This window comes from Vicia villosa, linkage group LG6, assembly GCF_029867415.1.
Source record: "Vicia villosa cultivar HV-30 ecotype Madison, WI linkage group LG6, Vvil1.0, whole genome shotgun sequence".
Lineage (NCBI taxonomy): Eukaryota > Viridiplantae > Streptophyta > Magnoliopsida > Fabales > Fabaceae > Vicia > Vicia villosa.
Window position 1 is genome coordinate 121930862 of NC_081185.1, and position 25558 is coordinate 121956419.

General features: G+C 36.2%; 1 protein-coding gene across 1 annotated transcript; it reads left to right on the forward strand.

The window, feature by feature from the left end:
• Nucleotides 1-1758: 1758 nt before the first annotated feature.
• On the forward strand, nt 1759-21955 carry LOC131609802 (DNA ligase 6-like). The gene is made up of 20 exons (XM_058881599.1): nt 1759-2983; nt 7975-9318; nt 9470-9587; nt 9716-9797; nt 10435-10537; nt 10627-10723; nt 11395-11497; nt 12938-13066; nt 14240-14287; nt 15463-15560; nt 15702-15767; nt 16711-16870; nt 16970-17077; nt 18263-18312; nt 18976-19010; nt 19129-19190; nt 19285-19446; nt 19546-19634; nt 20453-20552; nt 21450-21955. Exons 1-20 carry the CDS (start codon nt 2041-2043, stop codon nt 21756-21758), a joined length of 4206 nt encoding a protein of 1401 aa, XP_058737582.1. The 5' UTR covers nt 1759-2040; the 3' UTR covers nt 21759-21955.
• Nucleotides 21956-25558: the final 3603 nt, after the last annotated feature.

Here is a 25558-nt window from a genome sequence, read left to right on the forward strand (position 1 = left end):
TAATGTCTCTGACCAATATTGTCCTTCAATTTAATTCAGACCTTCTGACCAATCCATTCCCTATAGTACTTCTTCATCTTCGGATAATGCAATCAATTCCTCCCCTAGCTATACCTACTTCATCCGAGCATGTGAACCTTCATAACATGCAAACCACAACCAAGTATGGATTTGCTCAACCTAGGCTTCTTCTCACACACTTTGATCCTAAGACAGTCAAGCAAGCCCTGGCTGACTTGCAATGAAAGTCGACTATGCAAGTTGAATCTGATTCCAAGATACACAATAAAACTTGGTCCTCGATTCCCGTTCCTCCTAATGGTTAGACTATTGCTATTACTTATCAATGATCAATCCAACAACTTGATCTCAATAATGCCTTTTTGAATGGACTCCTTAATGAAGTGGTTTACATGGAGCAACCTCAAGGATTAGTGAGTTCTAATCCATTTCTTGGGTCCGAATTGCACAAGGACCTCTACGACCTAAGTAAGCCCCTAGAAAATGGTTTTGAACACTTCAAACTGCACTTCTTAAACTTCAGTTCAAGGCAAGCATGCGTGACCACTCTTTCTTCACATACTTCTCCAATGGTCACACCATCTATCTCCTATTATATATGGATGACGTCATCCTAACAGGTGGTTCTAAAGACATGCTTAAAGACATAGTCTATAAACTGAATCTTGCCTTCTCACTCAAGTATCTTGGTGACCGTGACTAATTTTTAGGCATTGAGGTCAAGCATGCTTCTCACTAGAGTTGTCAAAATGGGCCGGCCCTGACGGACCCTGGGCTTTTTAGGGTTGGGCCAAAAAGGCCCGATTTAATATGGGCTCGAGAATTACTACCCGAGCCCGACCCTAGATGGGCTTCGGGCTGCCCGGCCCTAAACGAGTTTTTTTAATTAAAAAAATAAAAATAAAAATAAAAATTCTATTATATTTATTATAACTAAAATAAAAAATTATAGTATTTTAAACATAATACATTTTTAAGTACTATATTATCTCATAATATTATAATGTATTTTTAAATACAATATATGTTCAAATTGTATAAAATAATACTTGAATATTTAAAATAACGGAAAAACTAATATAATACAATCTAAGAATGTTGATTATATTAATGTATTATATTTAAAAGTGAAAGATCGAATAGAATAGAGATAAAATTTACTGAGGAGAGAAAAATCAATATGATATTTTGGAGTAAACAATATAAATATTATTATATATTTTTTTGATTTTATAATTATGCAGGTTTGAGGGCTACCCACGGCCCATATGGGCTAGCCCTAATGGGTAGCGGGATTTTTAGGGCTAGGCTAAAAAGGCCCTAAAAAATATGGACTCTAATTTTAAGGCCTAAGCCTTATAATTTTTCGGGCCTGGTGGGCCGGCCCATATAGACTAGCCCATTTTGACAGCTCTACTTCTCACGACTCTCTCCTTCTCATGCAATCTAAATACATCAGGGACCTACATGATTAATTCCTTTTTTATTTTTGAGTGAGACACTTACAACATTTTTTTTTTATTTCGAAAATGTATTTCCGAATTAGTTTTTGGTATAAATCGAGTGTGACTCACTTGCAATAACTTTTTTGTGTATACTAAATACGTCTAAAAATACATCTCCAAAATATAAAATATAAAAAAAAAGCTAAATCAGATTTTTAGTGGACTTGCTCTCACTCAATAGGGTGGATAAAGTAATGAAAAAAAAAAAAACTCACAAGCTTAAATGCTCTGTGAAAGGGTCTGTGCTATCAAGAAAGAATTTCCTACATGTTCAAAAAAATAATTCTAAGAAAAAGAAGAAGAAAATAAAAAAGAGGAGAATTGTGGTAGCAAAAGGAAGAAGTTTGTTTTGGCGCCATAGGTTAACCACCCTGTTCAAAGGGGAAGCATAACTCATTCTCCTCATCATTCGGCCGAAGCACGAACCTGATTCTTCTTCCACTTCCCATTTCATTACATTTCCACTCCCAATCCTTACATCATCACCACAAAACCGATCCATTGTATCGATTTCATGGCTTCCAAATCCCAAACCCTAGACTTAAACTCCACCCAGTTATTCACCACCGCTCTTCAATCCCTCAATCTCCCAAAACCCTCCCTCCCACTCCCTCCACTCCCATCACCATCATCATCTTCCTCCATTCCCCACTCCAAACTCATTCCCAACACCCGCTTCCTCATCGACGCATTCCGCCACTCCGGCGACTTCTCCGTCTCCTACTTCCTCTCTCACTTCCACTCCGACCACTACACCGGACTCACCTCCTCATGGTCCCGCGGTATCATCTTCTGTTCCGCCACCACCGCCACTCTCCTCATCCGCATCCTCAACATCCCTCCCTCTTTCATCTACCCTCTCCCCCTTCACCAACCTGTTCTAATCGACGGCTCTTCTATCACCCTCATCGACGCCAATCACTGTCCCGGTGCCGTCCAGTTCCTCTTCCATGTTCCATTGTCCGAACAACAACAATCCATGAGGTATGTTCATACTGGCGATTTTCGGTTTACTCCTGAAATGAAATTGGACCCTGCACTTGGTTCATTTATTGGCGCTGATGCTGTGTTTTTGGATACAACTTATTGTCATCCTAAGTTTGTTTTCCCTTCGCAAGACGAGTCTATTAATTATGTTGTTGATGCTGTAAACCAGTGTGATGGTGATGATGTGTTGATTCTTGTTGCCACTTATGTTATTGGGAAGGAGAAGATTTTGCTTGAGCTTGCTAGGAAGTTTAGGAAGAAGGTGCATGTGGATGCTAAGAAAATGGAGGTTTTGAGGGCTCTTGGGTATGGAGAGAGTGGGGAGTTTACTGAGGATGTTTTAGAGACTAATATTCATGTTGTTGGGTGGAATGTGTTGGGGGAGACTTGGCCTTATTTTAGGCCTAATTTTGTTAGGATGAAGGAGATTATGAATGAGAGAGGGTACTCTAAGGTTGTTGGTTTTGTGCCTACTTATTAGGAGATAAAACCTTACATTGGTTTTTATCTCACATTCCTTTTTATATGTATTCTCTACTGTATTGTACAATAAGTGATTAGTATAGTACAATAGGTAGTTAGTTATACTTCCAGTTTACAAAGTGTACTATATAAAGGTAGCTATAGGTCTTTGTAACAGAATAAGGAGAATATACACAAAGTGTATTTTGAAATGAATGCAAAGCATTTTTCTAACTCAAACATGGTATCAATCGCCTGCGATCTTTTTCTCTTCCGCTAACCTTCGTTTTCACCATCTCCATCGTTTCTTGAACTCTGAGCTTCAGAGAAGCTCCTTCTCTTGATTTCGCATCTTCTTCCTTCTTTCATCCATGGTGACTCCACCTGAACCAAGCTCTGCTCTTGGCTCGTTTTCCAATTCCACCAATCATAGCGTCTTTGGACCGAAACTATCCATCAAACTTCAAGAAAACAACTTTCTGCTGTGGAATCAACAAGTTGAAGGTATTATCCTCTCCCACAAACTCCACAAATTCGTGGCAAATCCACAGATTCCGCCGATCTACAAAACCGATGAAGATCGTCTTGCAAACAAAGTTTCAGACGAATATGAGACTTGGATCGTGCAAGATCAAGCTCTCTTTTCTTGGCTTCTTTCCACAATTTCCGAATCGGTGTTACCACGAGTGCTTTCTTGCAAACACTCGTATCAAATCTGGGACCAGATCCACAAGCATTTCAATGCAGTAATGAAAGCTAGGGTTCACCAACTCAGGGCTGAACTGAAGACAACAAAGAAAGCCAATCGATCAATCTCTGAGTATGTGCTACGCATTCGTGCGATTGCTGATGCGCTTCTTGCAATTGGCGATCCTATCTCAGATCGAGATCAAATTGATGCGATTCTCCAAGGTCTTCCTGAAGAATACAATCCCTTTGTGATGATGACCTATGGCAAAGGTGAACTCTCCTCCATCTATGATATCGAAGCTCTTCTTTATGTTCAAGAGGCACAGTTAGACAAATATCGTCAAGAACTTGCCATCACTACTGCTACGGCAAACATTGCTCACACTGAAGAAAACTCGAGCAACAAAACCACCAGAGGTGGCTTTCAACAAGTGCGTGGAAGAAGCAGCTATTCCAGAGGACGTGGCCGTGGCAGAGCTCGTGGCACATACACTCCTGGCAATCGTCCTACATGTCAGCTATGCGGCAAGTATGGACATTCCGTGATTGATTGTTGGCACAGGTATGATGAGAATTTTGAGCCTGTGCCACCCAAAACACATCAACAATCCACTTCTACTGAGGATCAGAAAGACAAAGCAACAAACTCCACTCACGCATCAGCTCTATTGGCTCACCAAGACAATCTCTCCGTCCCAAACAATCTTGAATCTCAGGCCTGGTTCGCTGACTCAGGTGCCTCTCATCACATTACTCCTCATAATTTTCACACTAGGCACATACAACCATACACTGGCTCCAATAAAGTATTGGTTGGGAATGGACAATCTTTACACATTGCTTCTGTAGGCACAGCCAATATTAAAACTCACACTGCACCTTATCCTGTGTTAGCCTTATCTGAGCTGTTACATGTTCCTAGCATTACTCGCAATTTACTATCTGTTTCCAAATTTGCTAAGGATAATAGAGTCTTCTTTGAATTTCATGCTAACCGTTGCTTTGTCAAATCTCAGGCATCTAAGGAGGTACTCCTAGAAGGATCTCTTGATGCCAATGGCCTCTATTGTTTTCCCAATTTGTCTTTGGAATCAACTCTGCAACCTGCTGCAAACACTGCTAGTTTGTCTAATTCTACACAGGTGCAACATACCTTAGACTCTGCTTTTAATAAATTTTCTCTATGGCATAATAGGCTAGGCCATGCCAATTCTGTAGCAGTTAAAACTGTCCTCAAACTGTGTAATCTTTCTTTAAGCAATAAAGATACTATTGATTTTTGCAATTCTTGTTGCTTAGGTAAATCTCATAGACATTATGCTCCTTTATCATCAACTATATATTCTGCTCCTTTTGAACTACTTTATACTGATTTATGGGGTCCCTCCCCTAATCCATCTAGTCAAGGCTTTTCTTACTATATAGCTTTTGTTGATGCTTATACTAAGTACACCTGGGTGTACTTTCTAAAACACAAATCTGAGGCCCTAGGAGCATTCAAGCAGTTCTTTACCTATGTGAAAACACAGTTTGACACCACACTCAAATCCATCCAATCTGACTTTGGTGGAGAATATAGACCCTTTTCAAAATACCTTAATGAGCTAGGTATTATACATAGACTCACTTGCCCTCACACATCTCACCAAAATGGCACAGTAGAGAGAAAACATAGAACAATAGTGGAAATGGGGCTCACTCTTTTGGCTCATGCCAATCTCCCTATGGAATATTGGGATCATAGCTTCACTGCAGCAGTTCACTTGCTTAATAGACTCCCAACACCTACTCTACCTCAGTTCACATCACCTTTTCATGCCCTGTTCAAGAAACTCCCAGACTACTCCACAATCAGAACCTTTGGATGTTCTAGCTTTCCTCACTTGAGACCATACAACAAAAACAAATTACAACTAAGAAGCTCTCAGTGTGTGTATTTGGGAATTTCACCCCTTCACAAGGGATACAAATGCCTTAGTCAAGAAGGCAGAATTTATGTTTCTAAGGATGTGACCTTTGATGAGAGGACTTTTCCCTATCAAACCATGTTCCCAACCACTGCAGTAAAAAGTACATCTGGTACAGCAGGCCCCTGCAAGTCCATTCCTCTCTCCATAACTCAGCAGAGTGTACCTCTTGATGGTGACCATACACAGACAAACAACAACAACACTGCTCAGTCCACTGTGCCCTATTCTGAACCTGTCAACCTCACTGACAACTCCCCAGCTCATACACCCACCAAGTCCCTATCTACAAGTCTGGAGGTACAGAACAGCTCAGATAATACACAAAGGTCTGTTCCACAAGAGGCACAAAGTGCTTCTTTAAATCCTACAACTAATGCTACTAATAACACACACAGTCCCTCAGCTCACACTCAACAGGTTCATGATGTTGCCATCATCTCTCCACAAACCAGTGAGTCCTCTCTTCACATACCTACTGCACCTGTTAATACACATTCTATGCTCACAAGAGGAAAGACAGGGCACCTCAAACCAAAAACATTTCTTGCTCACTGTGAACCAACAAACATTAAACATGCCCTAGCTCAGCCAGAATGGTTCAAAGCTATGCAACAAGAGTATGATGCTCTTGTATCCAAAAACACTTGGACACTCACTACTCTTCCTTCCCATAGAAAAGCCATAGGCTGCAAATGGGTGTTCAAGTTGAAGGAAAATTCAGATGGTACACTGAACAAACATAAGGCCAGGTTAGTAGCCAAGGGTTTCAATCAGCAATATGGATTTGATTTTCATGAAACCTTCAGCCCTGTTATAAAGCCTGCCACCATCAAGGTCATCCTAACCTTAGCCTTGACATACAAGTGGGAGATTCAACAGGTAGACATTAACAATGCCTTCCTCAATGGCAACTTACAAGAGGAAATCTACATGCAGCAGCCACCAGGGTTTGAAGCAGATAACAAGGGTCTTGTTTGCAAACTAAATAGAGCCCTATATGGCCTAAAACAGGCCCCAAGGTCCTGGTATGAGAAGCTGCATCAAACACTATTTCACTTTGGGTTTGTAGCTAGTAGGTGTGATCACTCTCTCTTCACTTACAATCATCAAAGTATAGTTATTTATGTCCTGGTATATGTAGATGATATCTTGGTTACAGGTTCTTCCTCACATCTCATTCATAAACTGATCAATCAACTGCATAATCAGTTTGCTCTAAAGAAACTAGGGAAACCTGAGTATTTTTTGGGCCTGGAAGTCAAATACCAAACCAATGGTTCTCTTATCCTCACTCAAACTAAATATATCAGGGACCTCTTGGCCAGAGTTAACATGGAGGATGCCAATGGTGTTCCTTCTCCTATGCTCAGCAACTGCAAACCCAGCAAATTTGGAAGTGATGTCATGCAAGAACCTCTTATGTATAGATCTGTGGTGGGGGCTCTTCAATACATCACCCTCACACGGCCAGACATAGCATACTGTGTGAATAAAGCCTGCCAATACATGGCCAATCCATTGGACAGCCACTGGAGTATGGTAAAACGCATTCTGAGATACTTAAGTGGTACATCTTCCCTTGGCTTACTACTGTCTCCTGCTATTGCTAACCAATCTCTCTCTTTAAGGGCATACAGTGACTCTGACTGGGCTAATGACCCAGATGACAGAAGATCCACCTCTGGTACCTGCATCTTTATTGGTCCTAATCTGATTTCATGGAGTTCTAAGAAACAGACCCTAGTAGCAAGGTCTAGTGCAGAAGCTGAATATAGAGCCTTGGCTCACACTACTTCAGAGGTTCTTTGGTTAGAATCACTGTTAGCTGAACTAAAAGTGAAGTTTTTCTCTCCTATACTTCTGTGTGATAACCTCAGTGCTGTGCTACTCTCACACAATCCAATCCTCCATGCAAGAACTAAACACATAGAGCTGGACATTCACTTTGTGAGAGAAAGAGTCATGGCAAACAAATTGAAGATACAACATGTACCTGCCTCAGCTCAGCTAGCTGACATCATGACTAAACCACTCTCAACAGCAACATTTCATGAACTAAGGAACAAGCTCAAAGTGGTTCCACTGCCACCACACTGATCTTGTGGGGGAGTATTAGGAGATAAAACCTTACATTGGTTTTTATCTCACATTCCTTTTTATATGTATTCTCTACTGTATTGTACAATAAGTGATTAGTATAGTACAATAGGTAGTTAGTTATACTTCCAGTTTACAAAGTGTACTATATAAAGGTAGCTATAGGTCTTTGTAACAGAATAAGGAGAATATACACAAAGTGTATTTTGAAATGAATGCAAAGCATTTTTCTAACTCAAACACTACTGGATGGACTTATGAAGTGAAGCGCGATAAGTTTGCGGTTAGGTCCAAGGATTCTTGTCAGATTCATCTTGTGCCGTATAGTGAGCATTCGAACTATGATGAGCTCAGGGAATATGTGAGGTTTTTGAAACCAAAGAGGGTTGTTCCGACTGTGGGTTTAGATGTTGAGAAGAGTGATAGTAAACATGTTGACAAAATGAGGAAGTATTTTGCTGGTTTGGTTGATGAGACGGCCAATAAGCAAGAGTTTTTAAAGGGGTTTAAGCGGTGTGATTCTGGTGTAGTGGGTTTTGAGACTGGGAAGGATGTAACTGGTGATTTGGAACCAGGGTCGAGCATCGAGAAAGAGGTCAAGCCATCTGATGTGGGAGAGGATAGTAGTAATCCAAATGTTATTGTGAGTCTGCCATCTTGTATGGGAGAAACTTGCATAGAAGATCCTACATTGCTAAATGAAGAAGAAAAAGAGAAGGTCATTCAAGAACTGAGTAGTTGTTTGCCCACGTGGGTCACCAGAAGCCAGGTGTTAGATTTGATCAGCATCTTTGGGAGCAATGTCGTTGAAGCAGTTTCTAATTTCTTTGAACGTGAAACTGAATTTCATGAGCAAGTAAATTCTGGTCAAACTTCAGTTTCAACACCCAGGTGTTGCCCATCGAATGACTCCAGTCCTATTTCAAAATCAAACCTCAACAATACAAACAGCCCTTTAAAAAATTTGGACATTTTTCCAAGTCAAGACTCTAAATTGACCAACTCCAAATTGACTAAACTAAGGCACACACTACCAAGTCAGATTTCCCCTTCCAAAAGAAAGAGGAGTAGTGAAAGTAAGCCAAACAAGAAAGTCAAAGTCAAAGCAAAATCAGAATCAAGTGGTTCAAAGCAGGCAACGATAACAAAATTCTTCAGCAAAGCAATGCCTGAGATTCCTGGTGATACCCAATCTGATCAATGCGGAACGAATCTGGGGGAAAGCCCCGAAGTTGAAGAATTGTTACCGACTGCTGATGGAAACTTGTATAAGCATGAGATTGATCAGTTTATACAAATAATGAACGGGGACGAGTCATTAAAAAAGCAAGCAGCTACTATAATTGAAAAGGCAAAAGGAGATATCAATAAAGCATTGGATATATATTATTGTAGTTCTGGCAATCTTGGTGCAAGTGAAATATCAGTTCAAGGAGAGTGCAATATCAACAGACCTTTAGAGAAGAAGAATGTGTCGCAAGAATTGAGAGTTATATCTGATATTTCTATGCATAGAGTGTTAAAAGATAATGTAGATGCAACTCATGTATCTTTACCATCTGATAAATACAACCCCAAAGAACATGGTTTGTGTTGATTTTATTTTATTTTATTCCTCCTCATGACCACTAAATTTACTCCCTTTATAAATTAGAAGTAATTATTCAACTATATATTTGCACTTTTTAGTCAAGATCTGTTTTGTAAAATATGTTTACAACTGGCATAAATGAGCAGCGTGTTGGAGTGATGGACAGCCTGCACCATATTTACATCTTGCACGAACCTTCAGCTTGCTTGAGGATGAAAAAGGAAAGATAAAAGCTACTTCAATGCTATGCAACATGTTCAGAAGGTCCTTTCATACCGATCATACTCTCTGTATTATCCATCTCCCCTCCATTTTTTTTTTTGGAATAATGAAATAGTTTTACCAGCATTTGGCTGATTTAGAAACATAATGTACATACAATGTTTCTATAGTTTGTTGGCCTTGTCTCCAGAAGATGTGCTTCCTGCTGTGTATCTATGTACAAACAAAATTGCTGCAGACCATGAAAACGTGGTAGGTTTATTTTCAGTCTTGATATTTTGGAAGTTTTTACTATCACCGTATTTAGCCTTGATGATTGAAACTTCACTTGAAAGTTCCGAACGTTTATACTGTTCTTGTGCTTTTTTATGTGTGGTGTCAAGACTTAAAAGCTCTCTTCACTTGAAAGTGCCAAACCGGAGTTCCTAAAGAACACATTAATTTATTGCATTTTAGCCCTTCATTTTTATTGCCTCTTTGGATCAAAACCCACCCTTTTTCATCTCTTAGCTTTTGAGTTTTTATTCCCTTCTTGTTTTGATCCTCATTTTCTCTGAGTCATGAGCGCAAGGAGTGTAACCTTGGTTTCAAGACAACAGTTACTTATTAATAATTTGATGGTAAATAACACATGGGCATGTACGGAGCAGGGATTCATAGTACTAATTAAAAAAGTTGTCTCTGTAATCCAGAAGCCAATTTAATGGTCAATTTATTGAGGTTTCTTATGGAAAAGTACATCACTATTTCTGATTGTTAATTATTTATGTTTCTTTAGCTTCTTCAAGATGACAAACGTCATGTTTGACACTAAATATAGGAGTTTACTATGTGGCAATGAGGGTTATTATGCACTAATGAAGTTCTGCGCGGCATGCATTTAATGCAGGAACTAAATATTGGTGGAAGTTTAGTCACTACAGCACTCGAAGAGGCGTGCGGGACAAATCGATTGAAAATTAGGGAGATGTATAACAAACTTGGCGACCTGGGTTGGATATTGTTGGTGTTTTGATTTTTTTAACTAAACCTATTTAGCTCTTGAGGATTCTGAATAATTGAAATAATCTGGTTTTTAAAGGTGATGTTGCTCAAGAGTGTCGTCAAACACAGAGATTGCTCGCACCACCTACACCACTTCTGATTAAAGATATTTACTCTGCTCTACGAAAGATAAGGTGTCAACAGTTCTGTTTCGTATTGTAACTCGTAACCTTACTAGGGGTATAGTTTAATATACCGCTCAGTGGTTTGCTCCTCAGATGTTTAGTTGAGCATTGTTACTGCAGATTTAGGTTCAGTATGAACCCTAGATGTGGTAGTAACATGTCATTGATTTAGATTATTTAAATTATATATTCCCTCCGTCTCACAATAGGTGTCCTCTTTCTTATTTTTATTTGTCTCAAATTATTTGTCCATTTACAATACCAATGTGATATTTATTATTTCTTTCCACTAACTTACCCTTATTAATTGTATTTTAATTTATTTAAGTACTCAACTACCTATTATTAATAAGGTTATTTTAGTAAATAAGACTCATTTTATCATTGAAATCAACATAATTAATCATTTTCTTAAAAAGTGTGAAAATCTCAAAGAGGACACCTATTGTGAGACGGAGGGAGTATATTTTAGCAAGCGAACCATGAACGTGAGCTACTTGCTCCCAAATCAAACAATTATGAAGTAAAGGGACCATAAATGTATTAAACCTAATTAGCTGTAACATTTATTTCTGTTGTGCTTTTATTGCTTTTCCTTTTCTACTCATTCTTTTATTTTCTATTTCTACTTGGTTAATCTTTTAGTTTTGTTCTACTTGTTCTTATATAATGCTCATCAGTGTGCAAGCAGGTAATGGAAGCACATTACGAAAGAAAGGCATCATTGTTCATCTCATGCGTTCCTGCCGTGAAAAGGAGATGAAGTTTCTTGTCCGGACCTTGGTAATTGTCCCCCATTTTTTTGGGTTTATAGGAGTTTAGAGGGAGGGAAGGTTATTCCATTTCCAGGTTATAGCGAGCCACAAGTCTCATTAAGGGCTTAGAATTTAATATTGTTCGGTATTTGGTTTGTATTTTAGTCAAATTTGTAGATATGTGTAAACTAATTGTTTGTGGAAAAGAAGAGATATTGTTGAGTCTAAGTATTTTGGATTTAGGTCTATCTGATATTGGAGAAAATGAGAATGTCATGTTTTATGCAACTTTTCTGATTAGTACAGAAAGAGAGATAGTCCAAGAATGAAGCGCCCCACAGTTTATGCCTATCCGCTTATGAATCCATCCTATGTGCTAGTTTAATCTTCAAACCATCGCTCCACAATCAATCACCTAGGGTTTTTCACCAATTTATCACTCTTGATTCTAGGGTCAATACTAACTTGATTTACACGACTTTGTACTTTGGTTCTGTTAACTAGTTTCCTAAGGGCTTTGTTTAAGGTTTCTAAACAAGGTAATTATTCCTTGAAAAGTTAGACATCTCTCTCTCAGTAATAAAAACACAACTTCCCATAGAAGTATACTTTTTTAGACTTATAAAACAATGCCCTTAGGGCATTCAATAGCATTTGCCTTTATTTTAACATTGGGTTTCTCTTGTTATGGTCTTATTCAGCTTCTTCATTTTTTTTTATTACTCCTCTTTGTTTTTCTCCATTGTATAATGTATATCGTTTGTGTATAATTAATCCCAGATATTTTTATTGAAGAAGCTTGGAAAATATGTTTATGTTTTTGTTTAAAGATTACCCTACCTAAGAGGGAAAAATGGCACCGAGGGAATCCTATTTTCTTAAGTTAACCATTTCATATTGGTGGGGTCCTTCACGTGAAAAGGCAAAAGTATTTGACTCTGCTTTCTTTGAAATTGAATACTTTTCTGTTTTAATATGGTGATGTGAACAACTTCCGTCTCTAGTAAGTCTACCAAGGAACGATAAATAAATTATATTTTGCTATAATCAAGTTGAGAACTAGACAGTGCCCTTGCATCCCATATCTATCTTTTGTCCACCTTCAAGTTGGAGATCTGAGAGCTGCAATCGTTGATGCTTAAAAATGCTTGTTATACCTTACGTTGTCACCAGAGTTATAAATTACTATGTGAAGTTATATCATATCCTGGAACTATGTGAAGTTATATTATATCACTTCCCATTCTCTGTTTTATCTCAAATCCTGGAACTATGTAAAGTTATTTCATAAATTACTGTACCTGGCTAGATTGATGGTCTCCTCTCTCAACACATCATATTTCAAGATTTACTATTCTGAGTAAACAAATATGGTGGTGGCTGATTATATTTATCAAATATCCTTTTTTTTTTCTAGATTCTATCTGTATGCAAGTGTCTTTGCTTCTCAAATTTTCTTTTTGTGTAGGTCAGGAACTTGAGGATTGGAGCAATGCTTAGAACTGTTTTGCCTGCATTGGCTCATGCTGTTGTTTTGAATTCTCGCCATACTGTGTGCCAAGAAGGAACGGCAGAAAATTTGAAAGCGGCGCTTCAGGTTCATTATGGAATCATTTTCTTTTTTTACTATGACCAAGCTTACATATTAATATGCTATTTTACTATTCTGCCTATTTTGCAATGGTTGATATTATTTTTTGTCATAATGGTTACTTTTCATTGGCCATTTTCTGTAGAGGTCTAGAAGAGCTTTCATTTAGTGGGACATTAGGAAACAGGATTACCTCATTGGAGAATCTATGATGAAAGATATACATGAATAACACACGCTGACATCAATTAAATAAAAATTCCATCCATTTGTATACCTAGGAAAGTGATACTTGACAAAAGTAGAAGCATGATGAAATATACTACAAAAAAGAGGTTCAGGAACAGATGATTGTACATTGTAGTTAGAGAAAGAAAAATGTAATACACGATGATAAAAAAGAAAGCACATCAGTTATGCAAAGTTTGCCAATCCTATCTATACTGTATAATCATGTACTTGATCTGAATTATTATGTAATTCCGATGAAAATGTGATTCCACGGGTAGATGCCCTAGGCCCTAAATTTTTCTGAACCCCCTCCAAATAAATAAATAATTCAGTCCAAAGGGGAAACCGATGAAAGGAACTTCTTAATTATTCATTCGCCATGCTCTCACCAAGTAGCAGCAAAAATATTTCACATTCATGAGATATTTATCTTCTACATTCCTGCTAAAACCTCTACGACAAACAAATCATCTTATCAAACCCAGAAGGTAAGCCTAGATTTGTGAGATCCAAAAAGTTATTCTTTTTGCATTTACTTCCAAGGTATTGGAAAAACAATTGTATGTCAGCTTCCAACTTTCTGTGTATCTTCAATGATTTGGCAATCTATTGATTATGTTTAATTATTAGGTTTCTGGGTTCCTTTTCATTTATCTAACATTCCTGTTGGTCCAAACTTTGAAGGCTTACCATTCTTGTTTTGCATTGTCAATTTTTATATGAATATATTATGACTTGTAACCATTCTCCAAAATAAGCTTTAAAAACTGTGGAAAGATGAATCCTCGTGCAAAGTTGTCACTTTTATTTGGGATGCAGTGCTTATTAGGATTGACGGTAATAGTTTGTTACATGTTCACAAGGTTCGCGGGGCTTGTTTTGTGTCCCAAAAACACTCCAATTGAAATCGATCTATATCTTTAATAATGAATTTTCCCATCTCTCCAGGTCCTTTCTGTGGCAGTTGTTGAAGCATATAACATACTGCCAAATTTGGTAAGTATTTAATATATTTGAAATTTTGAATAATTAGTCTTACCTACATATAGATTGTATAACTAAACTAAGAGGAATGTTAGTGACACACTCTTAATTAGTGGATGGAATTTATGTGGATTCCACTCTCTTTTTAGTAGAGTTCACTCCTTAATCGGTGAGAGCCACATGAATACCAGTCAATAATAAAAAGGTGTTGAAAGAATGTATTGCTAGCAACTGTTGTATTTTGCGCTCATCAAGCCATTGTACGTTACTCTTATGAGGAGTCATAGTAACTATATTTTGAACACTCCCTCACTTATTGGATACAATTTATTTAGATCCCATTATATTGAAAATGACTCCCAAAAGTGGTGAGACGGATCACATGAATTTCACCCACCCAGGAGGAAGTGTTGAAAAGAGTATTAGAGAGTGTTGCTCTCACTTTTCTTACTCTCATATTAAAAGATATATAGTTTGGTGCTAAATGTTTGTGTGCATGTATTTGTGTTTCTAAATAGCTTTGTTAAAGGTCGGAATACATGAACATTATAGGTTTACGTCACCAATATTAAATGTGACCAAATAGTTATTTATGTTGAATATAACTTTTACTAGTAATTGCTGATTTGCTTATTATGCATCTTAGAATGTGTTTGTTCCAACTCAACCCTACAAAAGTGACTCATAAGGTGAGAGATGACTCTCACCTATAAACAAATTTTCTAGTCATATCACATTCAATGTGAGACTCTCAACACATAGTCTTCATGTCCAGGATTGAACATTTGGAGCTTGATCCGAACAATTTGTTAGCGGGTGGTCCAACAGATTTTGGATTGGAATTCTAACTAAGAATTTGGGTTTCACTTATAAAATTTTTCAGGCTATATCACATCTAATGGGAGACTCTTAGCAATGTGAATATCCTATAACTTCGTTCATGTTAAAACATTCTTAATTACTCTTGATGGTCTTCTTAGAATTTATGTTGGGCCTAACCCAATTAATACAAAATCTGCTTCTAAGGCAGGATTGTCCACCACTTGTAAACATATTTTCTAGCCATATATCATTCAATGTGAGACTCTTAACAAGCCTTATTTGTTTGTGTAAATAGTTTTGGCCTTATATGACCAAGAATGCAGTATTCTTGTGATGTTTCACATTTTCGTTGTCTTTTTATGCAGGATATCATAGTCCCATCTCTCATGAACAAAGGCATTGAGTTTTCAGTTTCAAGTTTATCAATGGTTCCAGGAATCCCAATTAAGCCTATGCTTGCAAAGTATATACCATTCCATATTTTGGCCCTTTTTTGAGTGCTTTATGATTAATTTCAAAGTTTCTAAAATCTTCTTCTCTTAACACAAGAGTACTCACTTTGATAACAACCTCTGGTTTTTTTACTTTGTATTTTTCTTTGTAGGATCACCAATGGCATTCCCCAAGCACTGAAGCTATTTCAAAATAAAGCCTTTACATGTGAATATAAGTATGTCTTTATTATTGAATATGTTACATTCCATTTATCTTTATTCTCTTCATGTTTCCCTTGACATCTCATTGCACATAACCATGGACACAATGTAGCAAGTAGTCATCTAAAATCATGTTTGGATATAATAATAATAAAAAAATAAAAACAAAAATAAAAAAAAAAAATAAAAAATAATAATAATAATAATAATAATAATAATAATAATACACTATTACATTTAGTTATATTTAAATCAACATATACATTTATTTTCTGACATTTCATAAGCCCAATTTTGCACATTTGATGATACAGTCCAAAAAAATGGCAACGCTTGTTGTACATATACTACCTCCACTGTTTTACAAAAATGAAGTGGTAAGAAATGCAAAAAATTAAACTGTAACATTTGTAATTTAAGTTTTCTGTGTAACAAGTATAAACTCTTGGAACTCCTAAGTACTAGTGAGAAAACTTAAAATTTCTGATCTTGCTTATTCTTTTGGCAGGGGACATATCATGTGAGAATGACTTTTTTTTTTTATATGAGAATAAAAAGAATAAATAGGAACCATTAGATTAACTTGGATGGCTAAGATCAACACCTTTTTTTAAGTGAATCATGTGCCGTTGATGTTGAATTTTGAATTTGCATGATTTGAAGAACTTCTATTTTAATTATTGCTATCAAACTCCACATGTATGGCACAAGATTCACTCAAAAAATGTTTTAATCTTAGCCATCCAATTTAATATAATGGCTCACATTTATTCTTTTCATTCTCATATAAAAAATCATTTTCACTTGATATGTCCCCTCTAGCGGCAATACTTTTAAATTTAGTGATTTTATTAAATATATTGATATCCTCCGGCATTACTTGCCTCTCTGTTGCTAAGGGACGAATCATACCTCTTTTTCATATGACTTGCTAAACTGAGATAAGTATAATTCCAGGTATGATGGTCAGCGAGCTCAAATTCACAGATTAGTCGATGGATCAATTCATGTTTTTTCAAGAAATGGAGATGAATCAACTTCAAGATTCCCTGATCTGATTGACACGATAAGGGAATCTTGCAAGCCAGTTGCATCAACTTTCATAATCGATGCAGAGGTGTACATAACTGTTTTCTTCCATATAATAACTTTTATTTTTCTTGGTTAATTATCTTCTGTAATTCCCTCCTAATTTTTTGGTTTATGTTCCTTTCAGGTTGTTGGTATTGATAGAAAAAATGGATATAGAATTATGTCTTTCCAGGAGCTATCTTCACGCGAGAGAGGAGGCAAAGATACTTTAGTTACTAAAGAGAGCATAAAGGTCAGTAACTTGCATGCACAAAAGAGACAAAGAAGCATTCATGCTTAAAAGAATTCCATGATAGAGACTAGAGAGAATTGTGGAAAGAAAATCTGAATCTGTGGATTTATTTCGAATTATGTTCTGAATATTGTTAGTTATTTCAGATCTAACTAGGTCTTTAACATAATTACCACTAACAGTCAATAGCTAAGTTTGATGTTTTCTCGAGTGCCCTAGAACTTGCATACTTATGATACCCAGTATTTAACCGTGTGCATGATGAGTAACTCTTACCATTCTCTATTCAAAGTCAGGGTGGTTTAGAAGTAGTCAATACACCGAGTTTGTCTCTGATTGAATTGAAACATGGATGAGACAAAGGCTTGGCAAGGATATCATCCACTGAGTTTTTTGTTTTCTATCAAATGTTTCTTGGTAATGTTGGCGGTAAGATTTATCTTTTTGTAGAAAAAAGAATAAATTTATTAAGAAAGGAAAATAATTGCATAGAGAAAGAAGGGTGACAAATCCTCCTAAACTGTCGTCTTTTTATTCAAAAAGTGGAATTTGAAATACTGAGTCCCTAAGCTAAGTTCTAGGAAATATTGATACATTAAAAGTACAATAATGGACAGTGATTTTGAGGCAACTTGGAGAATAAAACTAGACAACTAGTTAAACATATTTATGAAATGGATAAACCACCTTTAGGATGGTGAAGTATCATTTGTTATTGTGTACTCCTACTAAAACTCTTTTAATTTAGTAGTAGGATTGATAAATATTTAAATATTTAATGGAATATCATTATTATTTTGTACTCCTAAAACTCTCATAAGAATATAAGATCATTCTGGTAAGGCACAGCACGCATTTACCAATTGTTGCTTTTCTGCTTCATGTGCCAACGAGTGGGAATCACGTGCCACAAGAATTCTACTAGCCAAATTTGGTTTCATCACAAACATCTTGGATATTGTCCATTTTCTGTTTAAGTGTTCATTTCATGAACAACAATTGAAACTTCCATTGTGGTATCTTAGTTTATAAGCATCACGCCATATCATTTTCTCCTACATTTAATAGAAGTGTTGAGCCTTTGCTGCTGTTCTAGGGAGATTTCTAACACTTTTTTGTACTTCTCTTCTTTGACTCTTTTTAGTTGAATTCTCAGGATTTCTTTCTAATATATTGTTTTTACAGGTGGGCATTTGCGTCTTTGTCTTCGATATCATGTTTGCAAATGGAGAACAGTAATTATCTTAAAATTTTCTTTTACCCAATTTTATGAGAATTATTTGCAAACTTGTTAGAAATTTTGATGGACCATTTACAAGTGACTTTTGTTGCATTGGCCATTTTGGTTCACTGGACTGTATAAGGCAGTGTAATATAGTGAATCAGTATTAGAAAAATAGTATATGCTAAACCAGTGTTGTTAAATGACGACCCTATACCGCCATAGCGCAGCAAAATTAGACAAACAACTAGTGTTCTGCGATATGCCATTTGGTACAATATATTGTTAATAAGCAGCTATAGAGGCATATAGCCCTATTGTGCAGCAGATTTTTAACAATCCGCTATCCACGATTGACAGTACTTAATAAGCCTTTAGTCTATCATATTTTTGGTGTATTGATTGATAGAATGCAAGATGGTGTAATTAATGTTATCTTGTGTTTAGATCTAGAAAAACAGATAGGGCAATAATGTGGCATTTTCTATACTTATTAATTAGTGTTGCAGTTAATCAATAATAATTAAGACGTGGATCTCAAGTTAAAGGAAAGTAGATGTGTTTAGGCAGTGTTTATTTTTTTATAATATTTAAGACACTACGACTATTCGTGTCAAGCAGTGGATATTGCGTTTCAAATACAGTCTGTGCTGATCCATTGAAGCACTGTTTGCAGGTTACTGGGTTTTCCACTCCGCCGAAGACGAAAGTGTATGCATATCTGGTCATTTATATTATGAATTTTCTGCATTTTCAGGCAAGACAATAACTTACGATAGCTTATAATTTTACTTCCAATAATGCTTTTTCATCTCTTCAAAATTATCAGATCTGAAGGATTTGTTCTATGATGAACGACCTGGGTATTTTGAATATGCAAAAGAAACAACTGTAGGTGTTTCAATTTATTATTATTATTATTATTTTTTTTCTTGAGTGAAACTCATTTAATGTGCTAATGTATAAATGAACACTTCAATTTTAGATCGAAGCAGATGATGCTTGCTTAACATGTGAAGCCACATTAACTAGAATAAATGCTTTCCTTGAAGATGCACTCCGCTCTTCATGTGAAGGAATTATGGTGAAAACATTGGATATTGATGCTGGGTATTCTCCATCGAAGCGATCTGACAAATGGTTAAAGGTTATTATTTGTCTTACAGGACTTTTGTTGCTTTATACAAGATACACACAGAGATAGAGGTATTGCACCTGTCTAATATCCCATGGCTTCATTTTATAGGTCAAGCGAGATTATGTAGAAGGATTAAATGATACTCTTGATTTAGTACCAATTGGTGCTTGGCATGGAAATGGAAGGAAAGCTGGATGGTAGTTTATCATTCTTTTGTCTTTTGAAATCTTTAAGACACTGCAAAGAAACTGGCCTAAAATTTAAAGCATTTTCTCTCACATTACTACATTAGTTCTATCAATAAGCAGCTCTCTAAATGCTTAGACTGTTAGCTGGAGACCCAAGAATGGTTTTGCATGTTGAGAAGCTCTGTGGCATTTAAAGGCACAACTGGTAAAGGAAAGAAATATAATCGGAACAACTTTATGAATAACATAAGTTACTTCCAATCAGTAAAATTGGTGATTGTATTTAGTTCTGGGCCTGACCAAACACGAGATGACCCAAGAAAGAATATGTGTTAGATATTAAATCATAAAAAAGAAGAGTCTGGACTCTGGATAAGAAATTCCAAGTTAATTAGTTTAGGTTAAACTGTATTTCATGGTGAGCATCTCCTTTTCACAACTCCATTCACAATTTCATTGGATAAACAACGTTAGAACTGCATGTAATATTTAAGAACTTCGTTAACATACATCCAATGGAAAAGGAAGCGGCAGAAAAAAGACAGCATTTCTCAGTGGCTTTATGATATTTTGTTTTAAGTGAGGGAGCTTGATGCTGTTACTTCTAACTAGAGGTCACGGGTTCCAGTTCTGGAATCAATCTCTTCCAAAATGTATGATAAGAGATGTCAAGAATGGATGTGCAATACCTCTGACCCTTCCTTAGATCCTGCCATGGCAGGAGCTTGATGGAATTATATACCCTTTTCCCCTTTGTTTATGATAATCCTTTTTTATAAGTGAGTGAATTGCTGCACTGTAGTTGGTCTGAATATTTTACTTTGCAGGTATAGTCCATTTCTCATGGCATGTTTCAATCCTGAAACTGAGGAGTATCAAAGTGTATGCCGAGTGATGTCTGGGTTCTCAGACTCTTTTTACATAGAGGTACAAGTAGTTTTGACATATGCTTTAAAATACTTTGGGCGTGCTAATTATGTATCTGTGCAGAAGACGCTGCCAGCTAACCCTAAAGTACACTAGACATATTTTCATCTAGAAAGTTGAAGGATATTATCATAATTCTTTATTTGAAGGTCCTTTCACGTTACTTAAAGTCGTCGATATGCCATATCAAATATCAATGTTACTTTTGCTTGTGTAGACTTTTACAAGCTAGTAGTCATTAATATTCCCTAAAGTAGAACTCGAGGTAAAGACCAGAGCAATTTTTCATGGCAGAGGAAACAACCTATGTTGTTACATAATTAGAATATATTCAAAATTAAATTGCAGAAAATCACATATTTTGGATACCCCCTGGTCGCTCTCTTTGGGACTTCTTTGAGGAAATTGTGTTTTTGAAATTAGTTTGTAATCATCTGTAGAGAATATTTTTGCGGTCTGTAGTAAGTGAAAGTTTGTAGAAATCTTCTTAGAACTAACTTATTATGAAACAAAATTTGACCTGTGAAAGTCATTTACTGTTTAGTGTTTACTATGCATTTGCTTCAGCCCACTAGCCGCATTTGGCATGAACTTGGGCTTAGGTAGAAGAAAGAAAAATGAAGCCAGGGATGAGGAAGTGAGAGCAGAGCCAAAGGAGGACTTTAGTGTGAAGCTAGTTTTTACTGTTATCATGAGTTATATCCTGTTACTGTTGTAATTGCACAAGACTAAATTGACCCCTCATCATCAGTTTTTAACTAGAGTTTTCAAGACACTGCATAAATGCTAGTTAACTGAAGATGCACAAAGTGCTTGCTATAACTTCTCTTTTTGAAACTTTTGACTTGGTGGCAACATTCTTTTATCATCATTGGCATGATTCATATTGTGATGCAGATGAAAGAAATCTTTTCTGGGGACAAAGTCTTGTCAAAAAAGCCACCATATTATCAAACAGGAGAGACACCAGACATGTGGTTTTGTCCGCAGCTTGTTTGGGAAATAAGAGGTGCAGACTTCACAGTATCCCCAGTTCATCATGCTGCTATTGGCTTAGTTCATCCATCTCGAGGCATCTCAATCAGATTTCCAAGATTTATTTGCAGCGTGTCAGACAGAAATCCAGAAGAATGTAGCACAGCTGCCGATATAGTTGAAATGTTTCATTCGCAGACTCGGAAGATGGATGTCACAACCGAAGGCTGAACATTGGTTTGTTTCTTATATACATACTATGTTCTCATTGTAAAGTATTTCTAGGCAGCTTACTGTAGATGTTTTAATGTTTAGTACTTTGGCGTTACATTAGAGTGTATTTAACATCTTTCTTGGCTTTTTTGCTCCCATGTATATGTCTTTGAAACTTGATTAATGCCAATCCACTATGATGAAACCTTTTTTGACCTGGCTGTTATTTTGAGCACGATATTTCACTCTGCCATTGCCTGGGAACAATTCTCATGTTTTTGGCAAAACCGGAATTTTGATTCCCTATTGTAATGACGTAAGTACGAATTCTTTCTATATTGGCTACTACATAAAAAAAAGTCATAAAATAGATATGCCAGTGACTTTAAACTTCCAAGCTCCACTGAAATCACCATTACCAATATTATCATAATTAACTATAATCATCAAACTTTGCCCAGATGAAACACGTTCATAATTAACCAAAGTTGAATTGTTTGAAGTTTCACTTTCTCTTAATTCAACATTTTCACCACGACTTTGCAAAATATTAGTAACAACAACATTAGTTAGTAAGAGGATTTAACTTGTCGTCTCCAAGTTGTACCTGACACCCTCCATTAATAGTGATTTCACAATTATACCCTCATGTAAATATGGATTTTCTAAAAAATATTGTCTATTACCGGAAATTTACAAAAAATTTATAGTTTTTACTGTAACAGATGTGATAGTATTGGAAATTTGAAATTTACGGTACTAGAAATTTGAAATTTACGGTACTGGAAATTTGAAATTTTTTACTAGAAGAACCATCTTACCGGAAATTTACCAAATTTACCAAAACAATTCCAGAAATATGGAATTTCCGGTATAGCATGAGATTGCCAAAATCCACTTTTGCTATTACTTTTTCTCGAATAACTGAATTGATAAAAAAATACTCGATAAAATATATACATACAAAAATTGTGCTACATATAAGGATACAAAACAAATTAGGATGATTCCCAATGCCTAAAGCGACCTGCATATGTTGATTCCTATGCTTTTGCATCTTCAGTATAATTTTGTCTCAAACGGCCAGTGACGGGAGGCAATGAGCAATCAAGTTTCAACTTTACTTGAACCCAATGATTATTGTTGATAAAACCAACATCAATGATTTTATGTTGCTCGTATACATAGGCGGAGCTAAGGCAAGATGAAAAAAATGTGATGTTAAGTCTTTTGGAAATGGAGATAAATACAACACTGTATCTAGAAGCAATATGGTAACCCATATAAGGAATCGTCATCCATTTATCGATACCCTGCACACCCAAATAGTCTACTCGTAACACATTCCTTATAGTAGAAACCGTGTCATAAAACAACTTGGAAAACAAATGAGTGTTGATGAACTTGAGTATCTAACTACGTCCGTATCAAAGGCCATGACTCTTCACCCCATCCAAGTAAAGGTGTAATAACACAGAAACTACAATTTCCATAATCACCAAGATCAATAATATCATCAATGTATGGATGTAAGAAATCAGGAAACTGTGATAAGTAAACATGTCTTGAAGATTTGGTGGACAATTAGCTACCAATCAGCATACTTGATGGTTGACTTGCAGTTGGTTTTGTGCATGATCTCTTCGTAGTCTGACTCTCCTGTGAGCCCTCATCATTCTCCCAATGAGCAGTATACACTGTCTTGAACAAAACCGTGCAAATTGGCATAGAATAGAGCGTTATAACGATGCTCAATGTCGGCAAAATTTTTTTGAAACGACACTCTGATTGAACCTAGATGCAACTTCAACATGATATTCACAACATCCCAACTTCGGCATAAATCTCTCCAACTTGTAGGCAACATAATTTTTTGTCTCCAATGAGCAGACTTCTTCCTAAAAACCATAAATTGACATAAATGTTAAATTATGATTAGTAATGTAATAACATAAAATTGTCATGTTCCTTGTACTTGTTTGTTGTTGTGTTCTCTACATGAGTGACTCTGTTAGTCCAAGCAGCAACAAGCCTTTCTTTATAAGGTATCAGCCACGTTTCATTCACATACTTAACAAATAAAGGAATATCAGCACAAACAGTCTCAATTGAAATGCTACAATGAGATAATAATATAGAAAACAATGAGAATCCTGAAGATGGTGATAGTGACGATCTAATTGAAATGCAACAGAATAATGAGTCACTTCAAGAAAATAGATTTGAATTAGGAAACATGGCTTGGAAAGGGAAGTTTTTGTGAAAAAACACAACAAAGAAAGGGATGAGTTCATATCTCAACATTGTTAGAAATCTTAATTAAGAAATGATTAACCTCCTAAGAAAAGGAAAGGTAAGTCTATCTCTGTTTCTGAGAGTCATACTTTGTATCCTTATACATATGATCATGTTGCCATTAGAAAACCTGTTAGATCTTGCACTAAACACCCCATGTCCAATTTTATATCATATTCAAATTTGTCTTCATCTCTTCCTGCTTTCACCTCAAAATTGTCTATTGTTGAAATTCCAAAAAATGTACAGGTTTCTATAGAAAGTCCAAAGTAGAGGGAAGTTGCACTTGAGAAGATGAAAGCTCTTGAAAAGAAAAAAGTTTGAGTGTAATGACACTACCAGATGGCAAGAAGACATTTGGATGCAAATAGTTGTTTACTACGAAGTATAATTCAGATGGGTCAATTGAAAGGTACAAGGCTCGCTTGGTGGCTAAAGGTTTTACTTAGAGACACTTTCCCTTATTGCAAAATTGAACGATGTCATAATTATTTTATTTCTTACTGCTAACCTGGATTGACCCCTATATCAGTTAAATTTTAAGAATACGTTTCTCAATGGCGATCATGAAGAAGAAGTATATATGGACATTCCTCCTAGCTTTGTAAACAAATTTGGATTAAATGTATGCAAACTAAATAAGTGTTTGTATGGATTAAAGCAGTCCCCTAAAGCTTTATTTGAAAAGTTCACCCAGTTCATGAAGAAACAAGGATACATTCAAGGACAGGTTGACCATACCTTGTTCACAAAGTTCTCCCACGACGGGATTGCTACCCTGATTGTTTATGTTGATGATATTGTCCTTACTGGAGACGATATAGTGGAAATGACAAGGACTTGGGATTCATGAGATATTTTATTGGTATGGAGGTTGCTCGGTCAAAGAATGGTATTGTTCCTGTTTATACTGTAAGATATCACAGATTGGTTGGAAAATTGATTTATTTGTCACACACCCGACATGATATTGCTTTCTCAGTTAGTGTAGTAAGATAGTTTTTGCATTCTTCTTACGAGGAACATCTCAAGGCACTCAATAAAATATTGATTTATTTAAAGGGAAATCCTGGAAAAGGCTTATTTTTTAAGAATACTAGTGAAATAAATTTTTCTATCTTCACATATGCTAATTGGGCAGGTTTAGTCACAGGTACAAGATAAACCTTTAGATATTGTACCTATGTTTGGGGTAATCTTGTGACATGGAGGATCAAGAAACAAGGAGTTATAGTAATAAGTAGTGCAAAAGTCGAGTTTAGAGCTATGTCTCAAGGTATTTGTGAAGGATTATGGATCCTTAAAGTCCTAGAAGAACTTAAGATAAAATTTGAGCTTCCATTGAAATTATACTTTGACAGTAAAGTTGCTATTAGCATAGCTCATAATCTAGTTCAACATGATAAAACCAAGGGAAATCCTGGAAAAGGCTTATTTTTTAAGAATACTAGTGAAATAAATTTTTCTATCTTCACATATGCTAATTGGGCAGGTTTAGTCACAGGTACAAGATAAACCTTTAG

What these genes read in the sequence shown, in the direction of transcription:
- LOC131609802 (XM_058881599.1), top strand. Translation starts at nt 2,041, where the DNA reads ATGGCTTCCAAATCCCAAACCCTAGACTTAAACTCCACCCAGTTATTC. An exon ending in CTGCAGACCATGAAAACGTG is followed by an intron (nt 9,798 to 10,434) that starts GTAGGTTTATTT and finishes CATTTAATGCAG; the next exon opens with GAACTAAATATTGGTGGAAG. An exon ending in ATTAAGCCTATGCTTGCAAA is followed by an intron (nt 15,561 to 15,701) that starts GTATATACCATT and finishes TTTTCTTTGTAG; the next exon opens with GATCACCAATGGCATTCCCC.